The sequence below is a fragment of the Lentinula edodes genome (assembly GCF_021015755.1).
Source record: "Lentinula edodes strain Le(Bin) 0899 ss11 chromosome Unknown C8R40scaffold_30, whole genome shotgun sequence".
Lineage (NCBI taxonomy): Eukaryota > Fungi > Basidiomycota > Agaricomycetes > Agaricales > Omphalotaceae > Lentinula > Lentinula edodes.
The window spans coordinates 486,880-510,794 of NW_025764336.1; the positions used below are offsets into that span (position 1 = coordinate 486,880).

Below are 23,915 nucleotides of genomic sequence, written 5' to 3' on the forward strand. Positions count from 1 at the left end.
CTCCTCGCGCCACACTTGACAGGAACGGAATCTAGAACGATCACATGTTCACCTTGATTATCCTGTCACTGTCACTGTCATCATGTCATCCTTGTGATTCCTTTCGTTGAGCTCGACCCGAGCTCGACGTTCCCGGCATTCCTCAGCGCTGCTCAAGATTTGTATGCCAGCGTAAAGGCCGCTAGTTGGTTGGTCTTCCTATTTGTACATAGGCCCCGCATATGCCTCAATTGTTACCTCGTCCTGGAGCAATTATGGTTTATACTGCTGCATCAACAATTACATTCTTCCCTATTCTTCCTGAATCCTCATCAAAATTCTTCGCCATAGGTCTAAAACTCGATCTGAACGTAGTCCTGGTATAGTGACCACTCTTTCCCATAGTTTTGGATCCCGCTTTGACCAATCACCACAATAAGCCGCAAGAGTACACGGAGGCATTTTTTACACAAAGCGTCGGTCTATTCAAAGCGCAGAGGTCAATCGATTCCTAGCTCATGCTATAAATCTCGTCTTTCGAAGATCTTGCTCCCTTGCCCCCGCCCTCTTCAGTTTTCGCATTTGTCCTCGAGATGTCGTCTGCGCCCAGTGCTTCCTCATCATCCGAACTTTTCCTGTCGCATAAGGCTCCTCTAAACCACTCCTGGAGCTCAGCCAAGTGTTTCCCTGGGTGCGTATTTAAGATCTCCAGATACGAGTCACTGATCCTATCGAATCTCCTCATAGCGAGCATGCTACCCCTTCCTCGGAGCAGACAACGTTGATGGGACCTAATGATTTCTTTGGGCTTCAAACTCTCGCTGATAGTTCATCAGCTTTCTTCGACAGCGCTGGTAGCTTCTCTGGATTGCTCTCCTCGACGTCTTGGGACAATGCTCTCGATCTTCCATCACTTAATCAGCTGGAGACTGTCCACGACTATGCACGGAGCTGTGCTCCCTCTGATTTAGAGTCGTCCGAACCAGATTGCGAGTCAGTCTTTTATATCTATGTTCTCTTCAATTTCTACTGATGTAGTGCCATACTTAGAACTTTCGGTGACAATCTCATAGCCGGTCGATCCGATTCTCGAGACGCATACTGGCCGTCAAGCGTGCTTCCACAATTATTCCAGCAAGGGCTTGCAACAGACGTGCTAGTGTCGTCTTTCGACCCATTCCACCCGATGATGGTCCAACAATCGCAAAGCGCTTTTAGTGGCCATATCTCAAATGTCTCTGGCTATCAAGAGTTTGACAGATTTTCTTCGCTCAAAAAGGTGTTGGACCTGGACGATTGGAATTCTTTCGGCCACCACCCTTCCTCGTTCCGTTTGCCTGATCCCCCAAGTCCCGAGGAGTCTTCTTCCCGCGAGTTGTACGACTTTTGAGTCATATCATTGTATGCTCTGTACTGATAATGTTCCACTCCAGAACGCCCTCGTCCGCATCGTCGAGTACCATCACAGATGATGGTTCGGACTTCACGTCGCAGAAAATAGGCGCCTGTCGTTGGAAGACTCCTTACGGGATGTGTAACTACACACTTGACAATCATCGTGGTACCATAGCTCATCACTTGGTCGAGCACCACCAGTGCAATCGTAAAAAGGGATCAAACCTCGTAAAATGTCAATGGGAAGGCTGCACATCAAACCCAGTGCAAAACACTGCCATGGCTCGACACGTCAAGACACATCTCGGGTTTTTAAGTAATAGCTGTCCCAAGTGCAATGGTATCTATTCGAGGAATTCGAGTCTGATTCGACACATGGAAATCTGTAACGGTTTAACTCGAAGGAAGACGAAGTTTTGTGGGCGGGTTCCGAAGTTTGCTAAAGAGGAAATTTTAGGGAGCAAATTGAAGTCAAAACGTTCGAGTTAACACGCCCATCATCAATCAACATGGGCAGGATTTACCTCTCCTAACGCACTCGGGAAGGGCACGGTTGATTTTTCAATTTTGATAATTTGTTGCCAGTTTATTGCCGGTCCGTCGAATTTGATATCTCACCATCGACACTTTTATGCATGCAGTAAAAGTATTTTTGTGGCCTTCGAACTCTTCAGTGAATACACAGTCATTTTTCTGCCTTCTAAGTACCTCAGGAATGATAAACTCCTCAGGTAGCACACCCGGGAGAAGGCACAGTGAAACTGATAGCCTATCCTTGCATCATTGCCCATTGAATGACACAGTGTCCTCCAGCCTTCAATGCATTTCCCTTTAGGCATTTATTCCAACTATTGATAATGAAAGATGCTGTACCCTATTCTTTACATGAGCTAGAGTATTTGGTACAATAGTTTTTGAACTGTTCATGATCTGTAAAATCTGTATTCTTCAAGTTGGCTAAGAGCTCAAAAGTGTCAAGGTTTAACTCAGTAAAGTAACTGAGGTGTTCAAGAGGCATTCCATTGTTGTCTACCTAGGTACTATATAGTATAATGTAATATGTTGAGTAAGTTCTCAGTTGATAAGGGAAGCAACTGAGGGAGTATAAAATAATATATCGAGTATATATGGTGATCGAGAGATAAATAGGAGTGAAACGAAATCGGTGGCCGGAAAGAGAAAGTCGCACAGACCAAAGCTAAGCATACGAAGTATTAGTCTAACATAATAATGCTGTCTTGTAACTTTACATACAAGGAGAAGTCTCAGGTATGTACAGAATGGGCTCGAGCACATGGAGTATCCCTCAACATAAAGCAGCTGACAGCACTATCCACCAGCAGTACTGAAGAATTGCTGGGAGCTGGACAGTGCCTCCATTGCTCTTGTGAACATCCAGCTTTTGCAGATGTTATTTAGTCTTAATAGCTATTCAAGTTCTTTGAGCTTGCTTGTTTTTATCAGAAGAAATGCTTATGCTGGAGTTTACCATATGAGCTCTGAGTTCAAGTAACAGGCACTCTGTATCACACCCTAAGTAGGACTGCATGACCCCCATACATTGAGGATAGAGGCATGAATTCCTTCAAAAATTGTAAATTGAGATAAATTGAGTGGAGACATGAATACTCAAAGGGGGATATTCATCATCCCTGAGGTAACTAGAAGGCAAAAGATGACAGTGTATTTACTTAAGAGTTTGAAGGCCACAAAAATGCTCCTACTGCATGCATAAAAGCATTGAAACTCAAGGTATGGTGCGAGAAAGCTGATATTAAATATCCGACGGACCGGTAATAAACCGGCAACAAATCATCAAATTTGAAAAATCAACCGTGCCCTTCCCGAGTGCGTTAACCTCTCCATAAGCCTGTTCACACATTCGAATCACACTCGTTGACCAGACATTTGTACATACATACATAGCATATCCATTGAAGTTGTATAATTGCACAATTAGTAATGACTCGACATCGTTCTTCGAACTTCCCTGGTCTGATTGAATTTAGCCTCGACTTTTGGTTCAATCGAAGATCAAGCCTCCGTCGATGATGATCTATTGACATGAGAATCATGACACGAATTCCGCTTTGGGTTGGGATACGAACCGTTTGTCCTGGGGGATCGGTCAGTGTCCGGAGAGCAGATTACTCATTAGGAAGAACACATACCGGTCAAATACTCAGAATGCTTGGATGCGAGGAACGAAACCAAGTTGGCGACATCGGCTGGGTTACCGATGCGTCCTACAGCGGACATTTGTGCATACTGTGAAACAAAATTTGTTTCAGCAAAACAAAGAGAAGAGGATTGATAAAGTTCACCATTTTCAGAACTTTCTCCGTGTCTCCTCCGACGTCTTGCGCAGCTTTTCTAACTATACCGTGTCGTTACGAACATGTAAGGGCGTGGTTGGATAGGGCCTACCCATTTCAGTGTCGATGGGGCCTATGGGAATATCAGCATTGAAAATTTCCAAACGAAAGTTCAGTAGGTACCAGGACAATAAGCGTTGACGGTGATTCCATGTTTACCATACTCCAAGGCTACGATAGGTCAGCAAATATCCTTCACCATTCTCAGCGATATCGTACCAGCACTTTGTGTTAAACCTCTAATCGCAAATTTCGTAGAGGAATATAAACCCATCAGTCGTTGGCCTTGCTTTCCTCCACCGGAAGAAGCGCCAATCAGACGACCACCTCTTCCTTGCGCAATCATCTGTAAGCTAGCATATTTGTAGCACAGAAATGTTCCCCGGACGTTAACGGCGAATGCCCGTTCCCACTCATCAAGAGTCACTAAAAGAGATCAAGCCGAAGCAATCATTCGGAAGAACTTGCACACCGTCATTTAGTGGACCGCAAGGACAGATTCCAGCATTTGCTACCATCTATGTAGTAGACGGTGTCAATGGTGCCTCGGACAAGGAGAACAACGATATTCACAACGTCTATACCACCAAGGCTTTTCACCACTTCCTCGATCATGCCTTTCACCTCCTCCTCGACGGATACATCTCCGACGCAGATGAGAGCGCGTTTGCCTGTCAATTCTTGAATTTCCTTCTGCGTGGCCTCCAACGTTAGAGATTTGGCGGGTATGTCGTTTATAGCAATCTCAAATCCATCAGAAGCAAGGCGAATTGCGATTGCCTTGCCAATTCCTTGAGAGGAACCAGTAATGAGGGCGATTCCTTCAGAAGTACTGGCAGACATGAAGAAAGAGCAGATATTGGGTACGTTCTGAATCTTACTAAAAGGCAAAGCTGCGAGTGATCCGGGCCGCGAATCTGGAATCCGAGATCCGTGTTTATGGACGCCTGACCTCGCCTGACTGAGATGGGTGAGCAGATTTCCGCGAAGCCTGAAGCCTTTCCTCGAACTCCTCAGTATCATCATTAGCTGCTTCCAGTTCTCCTTTCAGTTCCTAATTCAGGCGATGTGTCAACCAAGACCTCCGAGCGTTCTCATGATCAAGATAGGGAGGGAGGAGTTGACGCAGCCTTGTATTAATATTGCTCTTCGGAGAACTTCGCATACTAAAAAAAAACTAGCAGCGTGTGCAACGAACTCAGTGTCAGTTGGGGTCCCTTTCAAGATACTTTTTGAGACACGTACTTGAAAATCTGAAAGCATTTATTCTCGATTGTGGGTAATGCGCACATCCTTCCAATTGGGAGACGCATACATTCGGGTATCCATCTCCGCTGTCGAAGTATTTCGTCTTTGTTGAAAGTCCCGTCTCGACATAGCGTGCACTCGTCCGATGCACTGGCAACTAATGCTGCAGTTGTGTACATGGATTTGGCATAGTGGAAATCGAGGGAATCGTTCCCAACTCCGTCGTCCCGATTATACCCCGATTATACCATCCATTTCCCGAGCCAATAAAACCTATGTACAGGACCTGTACCACCATGGTCAATCTTGGTGGCAGAGAAATCATAGCACCTGTGGTGGAGTGATACCAAGACCATTGGCACCTTATTGCATTGGAAATATGTTCACAACTCCTTAAGAAGTACTAGTCATTGAACTCAAATTCGGACTATGGAAGTAGACGTTGTACAACTCGGGCTACGTAAGGATAGGTGCTCTCAATAAGCAAGACCTAATATATTAGTGAGTTTCAGTGATAAAATTCAGTAGAGGATGCGGCATACCCAGACTATTTCTTTCCGCTGTCGCTGCTGTGGGATTGGCCACTCGGAGATGTGTACTGAGACTGTCCGTTACCAGAATTATAGTACGTGGATCCATTGGGGTTGGAGTAATAGTAACTCCCGTTACTACAAGACAAAGGCTTTCAGATTTACAGTACTGGTGTAGCCTCTTGAGCTGATAGCGCACCTATTGGAGTAGTGGTAAGAGTTGGATCCATTCCCGTAATCCCTGCTGCAGTAGTGATTGCCCTGGACAATAGAGGAAATTGATCAGATACGACACTGGACAGGGGCCCTCAGCTAAGGACAACCTACTTGGGAATTAGTGCCAGAGGAATTGTAGGTATAACCAGAGGAGGAAGAGTTCGGCATTATGATCAAAATTGAACAGGTGTGTGACAGTGGTGTGTGGTTACAAACAAAGGTTGGGGCGAATATTCATGAGGGCCGGCCTTTATATAGGACATGCACACGTGATTTGCACATGAGCGGAAAATGGCGCGTCGCGGTCGCGTTCAGTTGTCGGTGAGTATTTTGGTATGTAGCGTTTTCAGATCATTTCGCCTCAGCGATAAACATCCCAAGCAAAAATAATTTCATTGAATCGTGAACGAAAGCTTGATGTTTCAGTTCATGATAAAACGACAATTGAAGTATATAAATTGGGCGACAGACATCCAAAAAATCTGACTTCATTCCGTCCTGGACTTGACCTTACCTAAAGGATTCTTTGTCATCACGGTGAGCACTTCGAATAAAACCTGAGTTAAGAGTCAGTCTAATATTGAAAGTAAGTTTCGCCATCACCAACATCAGCGGCAGCCATCGTCGTGAGCTCTGCATTTGTATCATACGCTGGAGCAACCTCGACAAGGTCTGCGGAGACGATCTGGAGACCATCCAGACCTCTTAGGATTGCGCGTAGCTCGCGAGTAGTCCACCCGCCGGTCTCCGGTGTACCGGTGGCAGGAGCGAAAGCGGGATCGATGGAGTCAATCTAGCGGGGTTTTCGTGCTATACGGCGGAATGTGCAAGATAGTTGGAAAGAGGACGTACGTCGATGGATAGGTAAACAGGACGATGACCAACGGTCTCGTGAATCTTTTGGATGATACCGTTCACACCTAAAGAACCGGGGGCTCAGTCAAGTGAAATAAATCTAGGGAAATGCTTCTCACCGAGTGTATCAATTTCCCGCGCCTCGATGCGCTGGAATCCAACTTCATCGTCAACTTCGTAGTCTTCCAGACCAGAAAGCGTCGTCCGGATAGCCCCGTGCTATTCAAATGGACAAACTAGGATCAAAGTATTTATGGGAAGGAAATGATGAAGGAAAGGCAGGGATCAAGGAACGAGATAGATAATGAGGACACTTGCAATTGACGATCCGTTCTTGATGAGACCTTCCTGAGAAGCATGCCAGAAGTACGTTCCATGATTGACTGCGGCAGTATCGGATGGCGCTCCCCCAAATACTTTGGGTTTCCAGGTGTCTGCATAGACGTATAAGAGACGATCGAGATGGAAGTCAAATCATCATACCAAGGTGAGAGTCAAAATGTATAACAGAAATAGGACCATAAACAGAATTGATAGAGCGCAAAAGGGGAAGAGTTATCGTGTGATCTCCACCAAGTGTGATAATTCGAGGATGATTTTTACCATCCAGAGCAATCGCTTCAAGAGCTTCCCCGGTCTCAGAGTCGTTCGCCATGGGTGAGAACGCAGTTCGCTGGAGGATAGACCTGTGGCTTGCTTCGATTTGTTTTACGGCGTACGCACTATCATACGGGCTGGAGCGCTTGAGCATTAGCTAGGGAATTCGGATTCTTCTTAATTTGCTCACGACACGGGAATATCGCCACAGTCAACGATGCGTTGACCGGACTTGAATGGATTGGCTTCGAGGGGAACGTTGTAGCCTCCATAGAGGTTGAGACGACGAGAGCCGGCCCGGATACCAGCTACATTAGATAGAAGACACTCTGAGTCAGACGGGGTACAGCAAGAAAGCTTACAAGGACCGAATCGTGCTCCAGGCCTATAGCTAGTTCCAGTATCCTAGAAATCAAAGAAATCAAGCCAAATTAAGTTGCGACACTAGTCTCCCATTGGCGGCATCATGATAATCTCACAAATGGCGCGCCTAAGAAAGCAATATCCACCGGGACATCGTGTTGTCTGTTTAGACATTGCACCCAAGGAAGCTTGGCGAATGTCGTTATACCAGAAAAGATAGCGTCTGCCGTCACTTGCGGAATATGTGAGGGCCATCATCAAGACAACCAAGAAGAAGAGGAAATTTACCTTCCCCAGTGCTTGTTCGATATAAGGGCTGCTCGTAAGGGAATTTGACGTAATCAAAAGGCATCTGCTCGGGATGGTCATGGCGGTGCTCATCAGTGAACCCAGAGCAGACCGCGGCAGCCACAACAAAAAAGACTGAGAATTTCATAGTGCAGTCAGTATTTCGACAACAATGGCGACCCGTCATCGCTTCGTCCTGCGCAATTTATAGTCCTGACGGGCAGAACTCCTCATGGGATCCGGATACAGAGATTGATTTCGATTGTGTTAACTTTGGGGCGTGCTTTGCCTTGAGGCGACTCGGTTCCAAGATGTAGCATAAAAAAACATTTTGAAGAATCTATGAGAAGGATCTGGTGTGTTTTCTTTTGGCGAATGCGGGAAAGACATGGAACAAGAATGACATTTCGGATGGTGAATCTGCCTCGAGGAGTTATCTATTACGCCTATGGACTCGTGGTACTTGCCTGCAGCCTGTTGTATCTACAGAAAAATATATCTCTTCCTGCGAAGCACGAATTCTCTATCAGAAAATTCCTTGCTTACTCAAGTTGCCCCACAATGCCTCCTTCTCCAATCGAAAGGGATCCGTTGCTCACAGAGCCTTCTAGATTATTGTCGAGCCAGTACACCGAAGATCCTACAAATTGGCCCTCAACGTCTGTTACTAGCGTTGTTGGTTCAGAAGAAGAAAGAAGCGCCCTGCAGTTCAACGAGTTGAAACTGTTCTTCTCGTTACTCGTCGACTCCATTCCAGGAAAGTAACTCGACTGGCCTTGCGACTTGCCATATTTAACAACTAGAACACAGTCATTTTGTCGTACATTCTACAAAATTCTATTCAAACCATCAGTATAGTCATCACTGGCCGTCTGGGACCTCATGAACTCTCTGTCGCAGCCTTCTCGCTCATGCTTGCCTTTGTCACTGGCGAGTCGTGATTCTATTACCTTTTGCGTGGTGATCCTAGTATTTCCTTAACTAATAGGCTGGTGTGTCGCACTTGGAGGAACAACAGCATTAGACACACTTGGGTCTCAAGCGTTCACTGGCAGCACTCGCCCCACTGACCTTTCGGTTCATTTTCAGCGTTGTGTTTTGCTGTTATGGATTCTCCTTGTCCCCGTTGGCGCTTTATGGATTTTCATGGAGCCCATATTGCTTGTTCTAGGTCAACAGGAGGACCTTGCTAAGGATGTGCAATTTTTTTTGCGGCTGTTGATTATTGGAGCACCAGGATACATCGGTTTTGAGAGCCTGAAAAAATATTTGCAGTGTCAAGGTAAGAATCTTCTTCGCGCTCGTTATCTGACTGCACCAAACCCTTTGCAGGCATCATGCAAGCCTCTACTATCGTTCTTCTTGTTATCTCTCCTATCAATGTCGTATTAAACATCGGATTCGTTCACTATACCTCGCTTGGACTCTTCGGATCTCCGATCGCGCTTTCCATTATCTACTGGCTAGCCTTTGCGTTACTGTGTATCATGACATACTTTTCTCCCACCCACCGCAACAACGGAACGTGGGGAGGAATCCAGTTTCGTGCTGTTCTTCAACAGGAGAGCTGCGTATCCTTTTTTCGACTGGCAATTCCTGGGATACTCATGGTAGGCACTGAATGGTCAGCGAGGTTCACGATTCACAATTCATATATTGATCCAATTTGTCGTAGGGCAGCCTTTGAAATCGTTGCTCTCGCGGCTGGGCGACTGGGATCTCTTCCTCTAGCTGCCCAATCTGTTATCATGACACTTGATCAAAGTTTGTGAAATGCCTATTAGATATTTCTTCATCAACTGAACGGTGAATGTAGTTTTGAATACCTTACCATTCGGGATTGGCGTTGCTGCCTCTACCCGTGTTGGTAACCTTATTGGCCTTCGCTCTGCAATCGGTGCAAGGCATGCTGCTCACGCTGCGGCGTTTCTTAGCGTTGTTGTAGGTGCTGTAGTAATGATTACCTTGATGTCCACAAAAAATGTGTGTAAATTTATTTACCAGATACTTGTCTATCGTCCTCACCAGTAGCACATATAGATTATTGGATACTTGATGAGTGACGATGTGGCCGTCGTTCAATTAGTCAGCGTGGTAATGCCTTTTGTGGCTTCATTCCAGATTGCTGATGGGCTCGCTGGTTCTTGCGGTGGCTCTCTTCGTGGTCAAGGCCGCCAACACCTCGGTGCATTCTACAATTTTGTTGCCTACTACGTACTCGCTCTCCCACTTGGTATTTTTTTGGCATTTCGCTCGGAATATGGCCTCAAAGGACTTTGGATCGGGCAACTTGTCGGTCTGACTGTAGTGGGAATCAGCGAGTATGTTGTTATCTTGGTAGGCACTGATTGGGAGTGTGAGGTTGAGAAGGGTGTCCGCCGCAATCTGGAAGAGGCGAAGCGGCTTGCACAAATAGGAGATTCTGTGAACTAGATAAATCATAAATCTAGATTGACAATAATTAGATGGACGTTGGGAATAGTCTAATGACGGTTGATGTTTTCAGAGGTACAGCATTGATTGCAAACAAGCAGACGAGGCAGCATATTCCATTGAATTTCACTTTGTAAAATCATGAGCTTGATATTTGTCCTTCAACACTCTCTCCGGGAGTATCATCCTTCTCTCCAACACTCAAACCGTCAACATTTATGATAGGCCCATGGAACCACTTCTTGGCAGAGAAAATCCACCAAGCTGTCGCGAAAACAAAAACTGCACCCATTATCACGATTGAATAGTCTACAGTTTGAGTGTCAACGACCAATATCACATTATCCTCTCGAAGGAGTGTCAAATACGTACTCATATCTGAACCTGTAGTACGTGAGCCGGGGGGGAATAAAAGCATTATGACGATGAAGGTCACCCAGGTCACCGCGATCCACCCTATAGGTTTTGAAAGTCGTCCTAGAGTGAAAGGCCCAGGAGTAATTTTTTCACGACCACCGATGACGGACAGAAATATAGGGAATGTATAGGATGTGTAGAGACCGATGACGGCAGACCTGTTAACAAATTGTTAGTTCGGAAGAGAGCAAAATTCAGGTGTTGAAGAGAAGACACAAACCCAGCTAAAGAATTCAATGCGGTGACTGAAAACCCAAGAACCCCACATATTCCTGCTATGAGCATTACGAGCCATACGGCATTTACAGGTGTCTGAGTGTAGGAATTGATCTGTTTCCACCAGCGAGAACCCGGAAGAGCATTATCACTATGAATGATATTGGCATGAATTAAAGGTACGACAGACATGCGATAGCCTACCGTGAAAACGCGAAAACGACACGAGAAGCATCTACACCTTGCGCAGCGCCAGTAACATACTGAATGCATCAGTGGAAGTCACTACAAGCAGAGTGTCTGGCTACCTGGACAACAATTATCAAACTCCATATCGTCAACATTCCTTTCTTCCCAAGCACGTCCAGAAATACTTGCCCCATAGGCAACGGCAGATCAGACGATAGGAGATTGCTGATTGAAGGGGTAACGAAAGAAACTACAATCAAGAGAATCCATCCGAGACTTGCTGTTGCACCTACACCAACGAGAATCGCGATGGGTGCCGCTCTAGCTGCACCAGCTACTTCTTCAGAGATATGCGCGGCAGAGTCGTCTGCGGATGGTGGGAAGATTACCCAAATCATAAAAACTGTCTTCATATCGCACAAATACTCACAGCCAGTAAGAGTCCACATAGGAGCAGTGAATGCGAGTATGAATGCCCAACCATCTGCATAAAGATTTCAGAATGGAGAAATTGTCTTCAAAGAAAGCACCAACTCACCATCAGACCATCCAGTATTGTTTTCAAAAAGTGTGAAAGCATCCCGAGTTGAGACCTTGGTGTCCGAAATGACTAACAAAGCAATAATGGCGGCGACCGTGGTTCCGACTGTTTACTCGCTAGAGCTAGGATCAACGTGACTTATATATCCACGAAGTCCTTCACTCGCCATTGATGAAAACGTAGAAAAGGTTGAGCCTGGCGAGAACGCTTGTCGCAGCCGAGCAAACAATCCCGTGTGAAAACAGAATGGCTAGCAAGATCCCATAAGTGGCTCCGGAGGACAGGACAATAGAACCATCAGACGCCACAGAGACTGCAGTTGTGATCATCTGAGCACAAGTAAAGTCGATAGAGCAGACCAGAGTAGTTTGACCAGTTATGTTGGCCCAGCCTAAGCAAAAAAAACATTAAATTTTGAATATAGAAGCGGATACATACACAGACTAACCTGTAATCCAGCTTGCAAGTGCAGAATATTCAGAAGGAGCAAGCTTTGCGGCAAAGTAGTACAGTCCCGCGCTCGTACTCAAATTCAAAGAGTCTTAAGATGCCAGGAATCCAAACAATTTTCAAAATACTCACGGCATTGCGGAGGCCAATTCTGCCATGGAAAGCGCGACGGTCAATACGAAGAGACTGGGAATCAGCCATCCGAAAACCATTCCGACATGGCCACCTAGTGGAATCAAGGAATCGCTGGCACAGCTTAGAGTAGGTAAGACGAACCGCTTTCCAAACCAAAGGTTAATGTCGAGGATACAGATGCAATGACCCCCATTATAGAAAAGGCAAACGCCACAGTCTCAATGAGCTAAGAGCGCAAAACATAAAAAGTAGTTCAAGAACACAGGCTAAAACCACCAGCTCACGGAGAATTCGCGTTTAAATTCACTCTTGTATCCGAGCTGCGCAAGGAGCATGTCGTCCGCATGTCTAAGGGAGACACCGTCGGTTTCGGTTGCCACCTCTAAGGATCTGTTCTTTTCGGTCTTGAGGGATTCCATGTTGGAGAGGGTCACAAAAAACTATCCAAGGTGTTGATAAGCAGAAAGAAATTCGGACATGAGAATTTGCGACTTACATGTAGATAATGTCCGAAGGTTTACTTATTGAATTCTGAGATAAACGGAGATATCGTCATCCCTTCCACACGACATTGCAGTATTCTCCCGCAATATACTCCAATATGTACACAAGTAGATTGTACTACTGTCACTGATCATAAATGAGAGAGACTGAGAGAGGTGTCACCACGCCAGCAAATTCGAGCGCTTAAATAGTCGCTGCTCTTTCTAGGCTCTCTTCACTCACACTGACTCGATGAGTCTCGATAGCAGACTTTGCAAAGCAAAAGCGCTTCTTCATCCTTGTGATATGACATACCCAAGATAGCTGAATATCCACTCCAGCGACCGATCATGCGATACTGTATCGGTGGAGATACTTTTCCCAAGGCTGTACCTTAGCTTGTGACTATATCTGAGAGCATAGTGACCAGGCTATCGTCGCTCGAATCAACTCCTCCCCTCTTGACTTTGGACATTATGCCTGCTAAGCGCGTCCTAATTGGTTTTGGTGTTGATATTGATGCTGTAGCCGGTTGGTGGGTGAACGCGTATAGTACCTTTGACCGAATGCTCACTAAATCTACATTTATAGGCTTGGATCTTATGGCGGAGAAGGTTGACTTGCTAACGTCTCAATAATATGCTGCTCAACTTCATCCCAGACTCTCCCTCAGACATATCCCGGGTGAGTACAAGTAAGATGGTTCAATGTAACTGTGCAACTTACTTCCAAGAAATTCTAGGGGATGTTCGCTGGTGAAGTCGGCGTTCCTCGCCTCCTGAAGTTGTTTCGAAAGTATGACATGAAGACCACCTTCTTCATTCCTGGTAATTGCGATTGTCTGTATTTCTATCGGTGCTTTAGTCCCGAGTCGCTTTACAGGTCATAGCTTGGAGACATTTCCTGAGCAAATGGCTGCAGCCCGGGATGCAGGTCACGAAATGTAAGTAACCTGACTATACCACAGATAGTCGGAACTCACTGTGTAAACAGCGGACTACATGGATACTCCCACGAAGTGAGATTCATGCTTTATTATATCGGCACGAACTGACGATGGGTTCAATAGAACCCTGTTTCGATGACTCAAGAACAGCAACGCGACGTGCTGGATCATACGTTCAAGCTCTTGACCGATTTTAATCACGGAAAGCCTCCCATAGTACGGTCTTTGGCTCCTTTTTCGAAAGATAGGTATTGAGTCGTGACGCAGGGTAGTGTAGCTCCTTGGTGGGAGCAAAGTCAAGAAAGTGTCAATCTCTTACTCGAGAAGGGTATTCAATACGGTATTAATTTACTCACTGAGCATCCCACCTCGCTAATAAATCGCCCTCCATTGTTAAGACCATTCTGGAATGGCTCACGAGTTGAGTTGGATTCAAACATCAATCTACTGATCATTTTCCTTTCGCTTACATACTTCCACAGTTGCCAGGCGTATTATATGCGAGACGAGGATACTTGGACCAAGATTGACTTCAAAGAGGAGGCTGCGACGTGGATGAAACCGCTCCGGAGGGGTAAAGAAACTGGACTCGGTTTGTGGTTCATTCCAGCCCACCAAGACTGCGCTGACAGCGATCCATTCATAGTACAAATCCCAGTGAGCTGGTGCGCTCAAATTTCTTCTGAATTACAGTGATAGATTGCTCAATAACGTTCAATTACATAGGTACCTCGACGACCTTCCTCCTATGATGTATGTTCGTCGCTGTGACGCTTTATTTCCTTCTTCGATAATACTCAAATTGTCCAGGTTCATGAAATCGAGTCCTAACTCGCACGGTTGGGTGAGTTCATCGAAGATATCTACCCAAGGATAGACCTAATACTACTTGTGTTAGGTTAACACTCGAGACGTTGAGCAACTGTGGAAGGACATGTTCACATACTGCTACAGGTCTGTTCTCCATCAAGAATCAGATCGAGGTCAAATTTTAACACGGTACACTAGGGAAGAGGAAGAGTTCATTTTTCCTATCACCATCCATCCGGATGTCAGCGGGTACGCCTAATTCGGTTAATATCTCTCATGTTATCGCAGACTAACAACTTGTGATTGCCTTACAAAAGACGGCCTCATGTGCTTCTCATGCTGGTGAGTGAAGCAGTAGTGCTGAGCGCTAACCATTTTCAGAGTGACAGCGGGACTGACGGAAGCACGTTTGCAGGAACGATTCATTGAGTGGGTGAATACGCATGACAACGTCCACTGGGTCACAACAGCTCAGATGGCAAAGGAGTTCAGAGCCAAGGTCAAACCGGTAGAAGGCGCAAAGATGCCTCGGGGATTAGAGGTATAACTAGATGTGCTAGGCACTAAGGCAGAACTCGATTTTCTGAAATTTCTAGTACAGGATGTGAATCGAATACGGATAGGAAAAGGAGATATGTGTTGTCCATCTAAAGTAAAATCCTGTAGTTGCGATGAGAGTCAGAAATCTCAATCCGATTCAATACACCGTGAGGTGCTTTTACTCACGATGTTCATCTTTTTTATCTACTTTGTACAACTGGACCATGGCACATCTACATGACGAGCTAATCGCTAGTTCTGCGCGGTTGACGGTTGATACACGGTATGGAAAGGTGATCGGAGGTCGAGCTAGTAATGGGGCTGCTGTGTTTCTTGGTAGGTCCTATGTGATCATACTAAAATCACTCGATTTCCTTCTTTTCCCATATTTGTGTCGGAAGTGGTAGACAGACCATGCACCTGTATATAGTGGAGGACGATAGCTCAATTCCTTGACAGAGATACCTTACGCACTACCTCCGGTTCGTTTTGCGGATGCGGAGCCTCTTCCAGATGATCACAAGTATCCCTCTGGCAAAGAGTATCTTACGGAGTCTAGTTGTTAGTATCCTCACTCCCCTCATTTTATTCATCTTCAGCGTATTCAGGTCAATGTTTTAGATGGTTTTCAACCCCGTAACGATGGCCAAGCAAGCGGTTTGTATAGTAGCTGTTGATGAACTCGTGTTGAACGTTGAATTCCGAATTCCTTGCAGGTACTCCCTTCGTAGATAAAGTAGGTTATGGGAAGCCCACAGAGAATCCGTAGGTAAAAGGTTGTCTGCGTCACACTTGACTGACTAATTTGATACAGTCTGTTTTTGAATATCATCTCCCCGCCGTCCTTCAAACCCAAATCATCTGCACAGGCCTTTCCGGTCAAGATATACATACATGGAGGGTGAGCCGATACTCGATGCACTTTGAAGCAATTTTTCAATTTCCTTTGCAGCTTCTTGCAATTCGGATCCCCGCATGGAGTACGAGGACAGGATCAGTTTGTTTCTGCTGAGCTAAGTGAGGTCAGAGTCAATATCGGGTATCGATTATCAGCCTTTGGCTTTCTGGCGAGCGACGAACCGCGTTTGGATGGAAATTACGGATTCAAAGATCAATGGCTTGCGCTAGAATGGGTGAAGAAGAATATCAGTGTGTTTGGTGGTGCGCACTAGTATACCACCCATTTAAAATTTACAGTAGAAGCTTATATTGCAAGCACATAGGTAATCCACAAGATATCACAGTCGTAGGCCTATCTGCCGGTACGAGACCATTTGGTGTATAACTACGAGACGGATCTGATATATGAGATATGGCAGGAGCACATTCCGTTCACCAAATCCTACACCATGTTTCTCGCTTACCAGAGGCTGCAGACTCCCCATTCCAATCCGCTATCCTTATGTCCAATGCCATTGTGTACGTCCCACGACTGGGGGCTGAATAATACTGAACCTTCAGTGGCTGATCTAACTTATATAGGATGGTACCCAAAACGCCCGCTGAGCTCCGGCCTCAATTTGAAGCTTTGTGCTATGCTCTCGACCTGGACCCTAAGTCGCCAAACATTCTAAAGACACTACAGGATCCCTCCCTCGTCCCAGCGTCCAAAATTTGCGAATTAATCGAAACAGACGCGCTCGGGAACGAGTACGGTACATTCCGCGGCTGCGTGGACAACATCTCCTGGATGGCTTCCTCCCCAGACCTGATGACCTGGCAACGCTCTGGAGCATTCGCTACTAACCTCACAAAGAAAGGTGTGAAAAGCATCGTAATTGGGGACCTCACAGAGGAATGGTATCTGTATTCCATAGCGCACCCCATCCCCACCCCAGCTGATATAATCGTTAATTTGGAGAGATACTATCCAGTGGAAATGGTAGAGAAGATGATGAGGATGTATCGGACATTGGGGGAGGACGCGGGAGAGGGGGAGTGTACAAGGCTGTTTGGGGAAATCTTAAGTGATTGGCAGGTACATTTACCTGTCCGGGTGTTCACGAGGGATTTGCATAGGGCAGGGTTTCCAGTGTTGAGGTATGAGATAGCTTGGACTCCGGAGCAACTACGTCCAGAAGGTGGTATGTACACTCTTGAGTACTTTCGATATCATTTTATTCAGAAAATCCTGTTCTTTTAGGATACGTGACTCACGGAGGCGATAGCTACCTGTGGCATCTTCGTATACCAGACTTAGAGGCAGATCAAGTGCGAGTTGCAAAGGACTGGTTGAAGAAGGTTAACACGGAGATTATGGATTTGGAGCACTCATCAAGGAGTGTGCAAGAAGTTTTGAAGCTTGGTGAGGATAAGGATATCACTTGGTCTACAGACGACCTATGGAATGAGAAAATGAGGCTTGTGAAGATACTACAAGGAGAAACAGAGTAAATTCCAAATGGCCCATTCTTGAGTCAGAATACTGTACTTGTATGATTACTATACCACCTGTCCCCCAGACCCAACAAGCCTGGGTTCCCCCTCTGCCTGATAAACACCTGTGTCAGGATCATAAGAGATTGCACAACCCACACTTTCAGCCCCTGCAAACAATTTATTCGTTAGAATCAATATACCAGGTAGGATAACGGCTGTAACTCACTAGGTATCCATTTAACATTATGCCCCATTCTCTTCAAATTCACGGCTATTTCTTCATCAACAAGCCCCATTTCCAAATGTGTTTCGTCAGGAGCTATCTGATCATGTAGTCGGTGATGCGCCAGAGCTTGAGTGGGATTCATTCCGTAATCCTATTTACGAAGACGAATGCATCAGTTCAAAGACGCAAATACATACACTAGTGATTTTGAATATGCTGACCATGAAATTCCGCGCCTGTTGAACGTTACAGCTGATTATTCGACTTCCACCAGCAGCACCTCCCGCGTAACGAAACCGTCCTTCCGAATCCTCAATGATAAACGGGGAAGAGGATGAGAGCGGCCTTTTGTTTCCTCTGACTGAGAGATGAATTTAGTGGGTGAAATAGATAGATAAAGTACTCAGGGTGGCTCTCACCATAGTTAGCTGGGGTAGGAAGGTATCCAAAATGATTCGATTGGCCTGTGGACATGATGAGATATTATCTATTCGTAGGAGGAAGGGGAGTTGCTAACCTTCGACACTGAAATCTTCTATCGAATTGTTGAGCACAATGTCGGATGAGGGAACAACAATACGAGAGCCCCACCAGCTGTAGAGTCAAAGGTGCACCAGATGAGCCTCATCTCTATCAGGTCATAGAGGAAAAGCCTCACAGTGTTATTGTAGTTGTGATCGAGATAACCAGACCATCGGAATCCGCTACGACGATGTTGCTTGTTCCATGGTCAGGTTTTATGTTAGCGTTGATTCTGAGGACTGTACTTAATCAAAACAGAGCATACGCTAAATATAACTTCTCGACTCACCTGTTTGGGCTGTACATTTCAGAAGGTAGCGTGCTATGCGCGAGGATCTGAGAGTGAAGATCCTTTCCTGTTGCTGGTTTCACAAATTCGTTTTGAACAGCCTCAAGGTCAGAAATAAAACTGGGATCTCCGAGGAGAGTACGATGGGCATAGGCAAACTGGAAAAGACGTTATTTGGTTTCGCAACAAATCACAAACGAGGGGCATATCACTTACCTTCAAGCTCTCTATCAACCTATGAGAGTCCATAAGAGTCCCAGGACCACTTATGTCAGGGTAGTTCGATAATATGTTCAATGCCAATAAAAACACACCGCCAGAAGCAGGAGCAGGAGAGCTAGTTATTTTGAACTTGCCCTTGTAATCAACGCTGAGAGGCTTTGTAGCCTGAACTTTGTAGTCTATGAGCTTGAATATTAGCTCAACATAAACCGAATCTGAATTAGGCGAAAAGATAGTACGCACTCTTCAAATCATTCAAAGTCATGACACCACCTTCGGCAGCGACAGCCTCTACCAAATCCTTTGCTAACTGCCCTTCGTAGAATATATCTGCACCCTCCTCAGCGATAATTTCAAGTGCATGAGCGAGCTTCGGTCTTGTGAGTGTTGCGCCAACAGGAAGAAATGCGCCGTTCTTGGCGTACATCTCACGGAGTACAGGATGTGTAAGAATCCAAGACTGGGCCAGGTCACGATCGGACGAGTTTGAATTGACATCTTTGGGGACAGTTTTCGACCGTATTATCTAAACAAATAATTTATTCATTGAATGTGAGGATCATATATGCAGGACATACGTGCAAAAGATCTTCAGTGAAAAGGAACCCGTTTCTCGCAAGCTCGATGCTCGGTTGAAATAACCGCTTCCAGGGTAGCTTCCCGTATCTTTTGTGTAGTTCCTCGAAACCTCTGATTTCACCCGGTACTGCCACAGAAAGTCCTCCAACAGCAGTGGCTCCAGGTTTTCCGACAAACATGGCGGAGGTCAGCGCTGCCTGTAACGAGCATCAGATTGAATTCAATACATATTATGATATGATGATAACCGAAGTACCGGAGCTGCAGGCCTGAAATCTAAACTTCGATAATTTCCATCGGGCTGTCTCACTATAGCGAATCCTCCTCCGCCGATACCAGAATGGTAAGAAGCGACGGTTCCGACAGCGAGTGTAGTGGCGATAATGGCGTCTGCAGCGCTGCCGCCTTCTTTGAGAATTTGAGCACCAATGGAAGAAGCAGATTGGAGTTCACAGGTAACGGCACCATGAAGATTGGTGCCAGTCATGATCGAAATCAGATAAGCGCTTCAAAAGGCGCCTGCTTTTTTCATCCACGCTCCCACGCTCAGCCGCCCTCAGCCGCCCTCAGCCGCCACTTACAAGTCCAAAGAGTAATGGGTCGTCAATTACAGAACTCTGACAAGGAATGCTCACTCAAAGTCACTGTCAAGAACAGCTAGGAGACCAAGAGGTCTAGTGAAAATCTCCTGGTAGTACAACTTATTTTTCCTAACTCTTCGTCATGATTCATCCTCATCACAATGTGTATGACAGACGCGATGCATTTACACTTCTCTCTGAGTATAGATCCTTAGTGCCGCGCTGGCACGGCAAGTCCCCGACTCTGAGCGTCAATATGGTCCGACGTAAGAACAAATCACTTTTCAATGTGCATCCGGAGTAAAAGTATGGTTCATTCGTGTAGTTACATACGGAAAGTTGTTGTTTGCTGGAGACATGTATACTTATTTTATGGTATGAAATGTTTACATCGTATTGAACTGTTGATATTGAGATAGACGTAGGTCGCGTAGCATTGCTGTACTTGAAAATTGTCCAGTGTTCAAGTCATGTACGTTACCCAGTGTTGATCATAAAATCGTGTTTGAGGGAGCTTGCTTTTTGTGACGTAGTCACACTGAGAGTCGCTCGCAATGACAGGGATAGCGCTGCGATTGGAAGAGAACTAACGCTACTCTACAAACATACAGTCCTTATATACGAGTCGGGGTCGGTCCGGATCAGGAATGATCCGTACTGTTACATACGCCCTCCTGGTCGTCGCAGAAGACCACAAAATAAGTAAACATAAAGTACGAGTCAATGTGAACGAAGTAAGATATAAAAGAAGTCAAGGGCAATGTAAAATAAACACATAGACAAGGAACGAGTGAGGAACGTCAATACGACGTGGATATTGAAACGAGTTTAGGAGCGGGAACTCGAACCGGCATTCTTGGGACCACTGTGGAAGTGGAGAGTCCCAGTCTTTTTATGCTCGGCAGCGGCCGCAGCATTCTTCTTTTCCTGCTTCCGAACTTCAGCTTTACGACGTCCTCTAGTAGCACCTCGGGCCTGCTCCAAAGCCATGCTACAAAGTTCTCGGTATTCCGTAGAGAGAACTTCCTCGTAACCAGGGCGAACTGCCTTATTCGGAGCAAAGCATTCCCACTCCTTGATGCTGAAGATAGACATGGGTGGAGATTGGGTATTGAGGTTAGTGATGGTAGGCTCGTGGAAGCTAGCATGATCCCAATAGGCAAATTTGTAAGGAAGATCTTCCTTGTTAAATTCAGAGGCGAAGGAGTGATAGCCGATGGGAGTATAACCAATGCGTTTCTGCATACAACGGAGATTTTTATCGAAGTAGACATAGAGTTGAACCTGTTGAGCAGAGAATACGATTTTGTCGCCATCATCATTCTTTGCAACAAGAGCAAATTTACTGTGGCTCTGACGTTCGATATGTTGGAATTCGAGAGGCGCCATAATGGGGTGAGGCAAAATAGGCAGAGAAGAGTGCGAGATATGAGGCGAGGCTGGTAATGAATGTTGGTAAACAGATGAGGGGAAGGGATTTGAAAGCGAGTCCGAATTATAAGAGGAACTCGAAGGTGAAAACTTCATATTTTCAAATCCGTCGCAAAGATCAAAAACTTGAAACCGTATGGATGCGATGCCCATCTCGATGCTGACTTCCTCAGGAACAGTACCAGCTCCCTTCGGCAGCTGGTCAATGGTTTGTAATCCCAGGAGCTCGAGATACTCTGGTAAACAGGGTAACTGGCTAATCTCAGCAAATGGCATCCATGTAATGTCACCCGTACTCCACTGAACTTGGAAAATAGCATGTCTCCGAGACCCAGTGTGAGACAAAATTTTCTCGATGCGCCATTGAGGCTGAGCCACCGGAGATTCATGAAGCTGTGTATCAAGTCGACCCGGGAACCGTCGGTCATCATTAGGGACATGAATACGCAAGAGGGATGAATGGAAAACAGGATGTACTCCTCGCTGAATGAAATGGTTTGGAAGAGAGACACGGAATGAGTGGTTTCCGAAGTCCTTGGTAAATTTGAATGGACCAATATACTTCGGTATAAGCTTTCGGGCCAGACCTTTCTCGAACGTTAGGTTCTTTGTGGATACATAGACCAAATCCTCTTCCTTGAAGGGATCAAATCGACGTTTTCTATTTGCGGCGCGAGTTTGTTTGACTCGAGCTTCGAGAATGCAGTCATGCGCAGCCATAATAGCTAATCGCCATAAACGAGCAAAAGTCCGGACTGAGGGGTATTCATTGCTGAGGTCAGAACTCCAAACCATAGAACGAGGCATACGGCCATTGTTGAGTATGAATGGAGTGTAACCAGTAGATTCTGAACGAGCGCAATTAATAGCAAACTCAATAGCGGGCAATTTTGAGACCCAATCCTTCTGAGTGGCTGAAACACACTGCCGAAGCATCTGAGTGACAGTCCGATTAGCACGTTCAGTAGCACCATCGGACTGAGGGTGGTAAGCACTGGACATATGAAGATTAACACCTATGAGCTCGTGAAGTCGTTTCCAGAATATACTGGTGAATAAGGAGTCTCGGTCACTGATGATTCGTTTAGGCAACCCATGGAGTTTGTATACATGCTCGAACATGAGTTCGGCAACCTGACGTGCAGTGTATGTAGTCTTACATGGCACTAAATGAACCATGGAGGTTAGTAAGTCAATGATAACACAGATTGAATCAAATGAGCTGTCACGGTTCTTTGACTGCGGGAGTGGACCCACGAAATCCACACCAATAGCTTCCCAAGGGTATGATGGGATCTCGAGAGGATGAAGCTTACCATATGACTTCGTGTTGTCTGGTTTGCTGAGCTTGCAAACATGACAAGATTCACAAAATGACTTCGTGTCAGCAACCATGTCTTTCCACCAGACATGGTCTCTCAAATAATCCAATGTCTTTGAGGCACCAAGATGAGCCAAAAGAGAATGAGCTTCAGCAATAATGATTTCTTGAATGCTTCGGCCATTTATAATGATTCTAGGAATACAGAGAACACGAGTTTCCTTCTGCTTTAGGTAAATCAAGTCATTAATCACCTCAAAGTTGTGGTAATCCTTTGGAGACTCAAGTATCTTCTTGAAGAGGGGATCCTCCTTGTATCTTCCTTTGAGGGCAGAGTAAAGGTCAAAATTATCATTAGTTTTGCTGAGAACACTGATGAGAGTCGCATCGGAAAGACCAGAGTCCAATTCCGTTATTGAATTAACGGAGTCAGGTGCCTTTCCCGCGGGAAGCCCGGGGTTCGTTCCCGAGGTTGAATTAGCTTTGGACACATGTTCTTGTGTGTGTCCATCTGCCTTTTCTCTTTGACTTCGATGTGCTGGCACCTTAGGACGAGCAGGGAGCTTTATTGTGAGCTTCCCATTTGAAGAAGGGGGTTTAGGCTGACTCTCTACATCCACAGATACATTATTTTCAATATAATCCATGTTAAAATCCGATTTTTTGTCTGATTTTGTTGTAAGTAAGATACCTGTCGTACCCGCGCCCTCCTGGCCGCGTTTTCGAGGCGCGAGAAAGCGGACACGACCCTTCATACGTGCTGCAAACTCCTTCGAGGTTTCGGGCCGCCCTGTATCAGCAGTTTCAACTGGTTTCCGGACACGTTTGTTACGAGCTTCTTGGCCTGTGAACACGGGCATGGACACAGAATGCAAACCAAGGTGCGAGTTGTCTGAATTGTCATCAAACAAGGTGTATTCTGATGCTGCCCTGACGGTACCAGGTGCATCATTGAGGTATATGCAAGATAGTGCATCCGACAGGATGTTTTCCTCACCCGGGACATATTCAATGGTAAAATCAAATTCCCCGAGCTTTTCCATCCAACAAGCCTGACGTCCGGACAGGTTCTTTTGCTTCAGGAGATGTACTAACCCCTTGTGATCAGTTATCCAGGTAAAGTTCGTACCCTGGAGAATGTCCCGATGCCGTAGCATGGTCTCAACACCAGCCAGCATCTCCAGTTCGTGGACAGCGTAGTTTTGTTGGGCCGAGTTCAACTTTGCGGAGAAGAATGCGGCAATTTTAGACCTACGCCAGTTGGTGCCTTGACATACGAAACCCGCGATACTAGCGGAACTTGCGTCGGTTACAATCCAAATAGGTTTGTGACCTGTGGAGTAGTCTAATGGAACACGG

At 45.8% G+C, this 23,915-nt stretch overlaps 9 protein-coding genes across 9 annotated transcripts; 4 read left to right on the forward strand and 5 right to left on the reverse strand.

Moving 5' to 3' along the window:
• Positions 1-572: 572 nt before the first annotated feature.
• On the forward strand, positions 573-1,863 carry C8R40DRAFT_1071638 (uncharacterized protein; the record flags this gene model as incomplete). The annotated part of the gene is made up of 4 exons (XM_046226356.1): positions 573-670; positions 727-972; positions 1,030-1,356; positions 1,413-1,863. The coding sequence occupies 4 exons, from the start codon at positions 573-575 to the stop codon at positions 1,861-1,863; spliced, it is 1,122 nt and encodes a 373-aa protein (XP_046083812.1).
• A 1,534-nt stretch (positions 1,864-3,397) lies between these two features.
• On the reverse strand, positions 3,398-4,592 carry C8R40DRAFT_1173485 (acetoin reductase family protein; the record flags this gene model as incomplete). Its single annotated transcript, XM_046232025.1, has 9 exons — positions 3,398-3,430; positions 3,483-3,490; positions 3,546-3,642; positions 3,699-3,751; positions 3,802-3,822; positions 3,873-3,920; positions 3,969-4,175; positions 4,222-4,267; positions 4,323-4,592. 9 exons carry the CDS (start codon positions 4,590-4,592, stop codon positions 3,398-3,400), a joined length of 783 nt encoding a protein of 260 aa, XP_046083813.1.
• A 970-nt stretch (positions 4,593-5,562) lies between these two features.
• On the reverse strand, positions 5,563-5,893 carry C8R40DRAFT_1002945 (uncharacterized protein; the record flags this gene model as incomplete). Its single annotated transcript, XM_046222775.1, has 3 exons — positions 5,563-5,665; positions 5,727-5,788; positions 5,855-5,893. Coding segments are annotated over 3 exons (204 nt in total), but the record flags the coding sequence as incomplete, so codon positions are not given.
• Positions 5,894-6,231: 338 nt separating this feature from the next.
• C8R40DRAFT_1052125 (agmatinase) lies at positions 6,232-7,994 on the reverse strand (the record flags this gene model as incomplete). Its single annotated transcript, XM_046224743.1, has 10 exons — positions 6,232-6,300; positions 6,351-6,536; positions 6,596-6,663; positions 6,718-6,817; positions 6,911-7,032; positions 7,082-7,332; positions 7,386-7,503; positions 7,558-7,600; positions 7,675-7,790; positions 7,847-7,994. 10 exons carry the CDS (start codon positions 7,992-7,994, stop codon positions 6,232-6,234), a joined length of 1,221 nt encoding a protein of 406 aa, XP_046083815.1.
• C8R40DRAFT_1116704 (mate-domain-containing protein) lies at positions 7,974-10,311 on the forward strand. The gene is made up of 8 exons (XM_046228625.1): positions 7,974-8,329; positions 8,393-8,603; positions 8,657-8,776; positions 8,835-9,128; positions 9,179-9,470; positions 9,522-9,610; positions 9,663-9,829; positions 9,887-10,311. The coding sequence occupies exons 1-8, from the start codon at positions 8,189-8,191 to the stop codon at positions 10,277-10,279; spliced, it is 1,707 nt and encodes a 568-aa protein (XP_046083816.1). The 5' UTR covers positions 7,974-8,188; the 3' UTR covers positions 10,280-10,311.
• C8R40DRAFT_1116735 (amino acid transporter) lies at positions 10,312-12,895 on the reverse strand. The gene is made up of 13 exons (XM_046228626.1): positions 12,724-12,895; positions 12,512-12,667; positions 12,369-12,453; positions 12,225-12,318; positions 12,091-12,167; positions 11,809-12,033; positions 11,640-11,747; positions 11,532-11,585; positions 11,221-11,468; positions 11,117-11,175; positions 10,917-11,063; positions 10,652-10,854; positions 10,312-10,588 (listed from the first exon to the last, which is right to left on the reverse strand). The coding sequence occupies exons 2-13, from the start codon at positions 12,644-12,646 to the stop codon at positions 10,419-10,421; spliced, it is 1,605 nt and encodes a 534-aa protein (XP_046083817.1). The 5' UTR covers positions 12,647-12,667; positions 12,724-12,895; the 3' UTR covers positions 10,312-10,418.
• A 26-nt stretch (positions 12,896-12,921) lies between these two features.
• Positions 12,922-15,163, forward strand: C8R40DRAFT_1116741 (carbohydrate esterase family 4 protein). Its single transcript, XM_046228627.1, has 17 exons — positions 12,922-13,245; positions 13,302-13,324; positions 13,372-13,394; positions 13,453-13,537; positions 13,593-13,653; positions 13,704-13,728; positions 13,780-13,872; positions 13,924-13,996; positions 14,055-14,076; positions 14,139-14,248; positions 14,303-14,321; positions 14,383-14,409; positions 14,467-14,500; positions 14,555-14,610; positions 14,665-14,715; positions 14,784-14,808; positions 14,882-15,163. Exons 1-17 carry the CDS (start codon positions 13,187-13,189, stop codon positions 15,011-15,013), a joined length of 918 nt encoding a protein of 305 aa, XP_046083818.1. The 5' UTR covers positions 12,922-13,186; the 3' UTR covers positions 15,014-15,163.
• A 67-nt stretch (positions 15,164-15,230) lies between these two features.
• On the forward strand, positions 15,231-17,400 carry C8R40DRAFT_1173491 (Alpha/Beta hydrolase protein; the record flags this gene model as incomplete). Its single annotated transcript, XM_046232026.1, has 10 exons — positions 15,231-15,342; positions 15,466-15,567; positions 15,628-15,663; positions 15,723-15,771; positions 15,821-15,907; positions 15,959-16,167; positions 16,230-16,268; positions 16,326-16,425; positions 16,489-17,090; positions 17,150-17,400. The coding sequence occupies 10 exons, from the start codon at positions 15,231-15,233 to the stop codon at positions 17,398-17,400; spliced, it is 1,587 nt and encodes a 528-aa protein (XP_046083819.1).
• Positions 17,401-17,448: 48 nt separating this feature from the next.
• On the reverse strand, positions 17,449-19,710 carry C8R40DRAFT_1203583 (gamma-glutamyltranspeptidase; the record flags this gene model as incomplete). The annotated part of the gene is made up of 11 exons (XM_046233140.1): positions 17,449-17,552; positions 17,612-17,762; positions 17,833-17,972; positions 18,031-18,075; positions 18,129-18,205; positions 18,270-18,365; positions 18,423-18,580; positions 18,639-18,823; positions 18,888-19,170; positions 19,223-19,420; positions 19,480-19,710. The coding sequence occupies 11 exons, from the start codon at positions 19,708-19,710 to the stop codon at positions 17,449-17,451; spliced, it is 1,668 nt and encodes a 555-aa protein (XP_046083820.1).
• Between the last annotated feature and the right edge of the window lie 4,205 nt (positions 19,711-23,915).

Bases quoted from the DNA above. Each gene is read 5' to 3' on its own strand.
- C8R40DRAFT_1116741 (XM_046228627.1), top strand. From the start codon at position 13,187: ATGCCTGCTAAGCGCGTCCTAATTGGTTTTGGTGTTGATATTGATGCT. The intron at 13,325-13,371 runs GTTGACTTGCTA...ACTTCATCCCAG, and splicing joins TGGATCTTATGGCGGAGAAG to ACTCTCCCTCAGACATATCC. The intron at 14,809-14,881 runs GTGAGTGAAGCA...GCACGTTTGCAG, and splicing joins CTCATGTGCTTCTCATGCTG to GAACGATTCATTGAGTGGGT.
- C8R40DRAFT_1116704 (XM_046228625.1), top strand. From the start codon at position 8,189: ATGAGAAGGATCTGGTGTGTTTTCTTTTGGCGAATGCGGGAAAGACAT. The intron at 8,604-8,656 runs GAAAGTAACTCG...ACTAGAACACAG, and splicing joins ACTCGTCGACTCCATTCCAG to TCATTTTGTCGTACATTCTA. The intron at 9,471-9,521 runs GTCAGCGAGGTT...AATTTGTCGTAG, and splicing joins CTCATGGTAGGCACTGAATG to GGCAGCCTTTGAAATCGTTG.
- C8R40DRAFT_1116735 (XM_046228626.1), bottom strand. From the start codon at position 12,646: ATGGAATCCCTCAAGACCGAAAAGAACAGATCCTTAGAGGTGGCAACC. The intron at 11,586-11,639 runs GTGAGTTGGTGC...ATCTTTATGCAG, and splicing joins CAATACTGGATGGTCTGATG to ATGGTTGGGCATTCATACTC. The intron at 11,064-11,116 runs GTAGGCTATCGC...TATCATTCATAG, and splicing joins GTCGTTTTCGCGTTTTCACG to TGATAATGCTCTTCCGGGTT.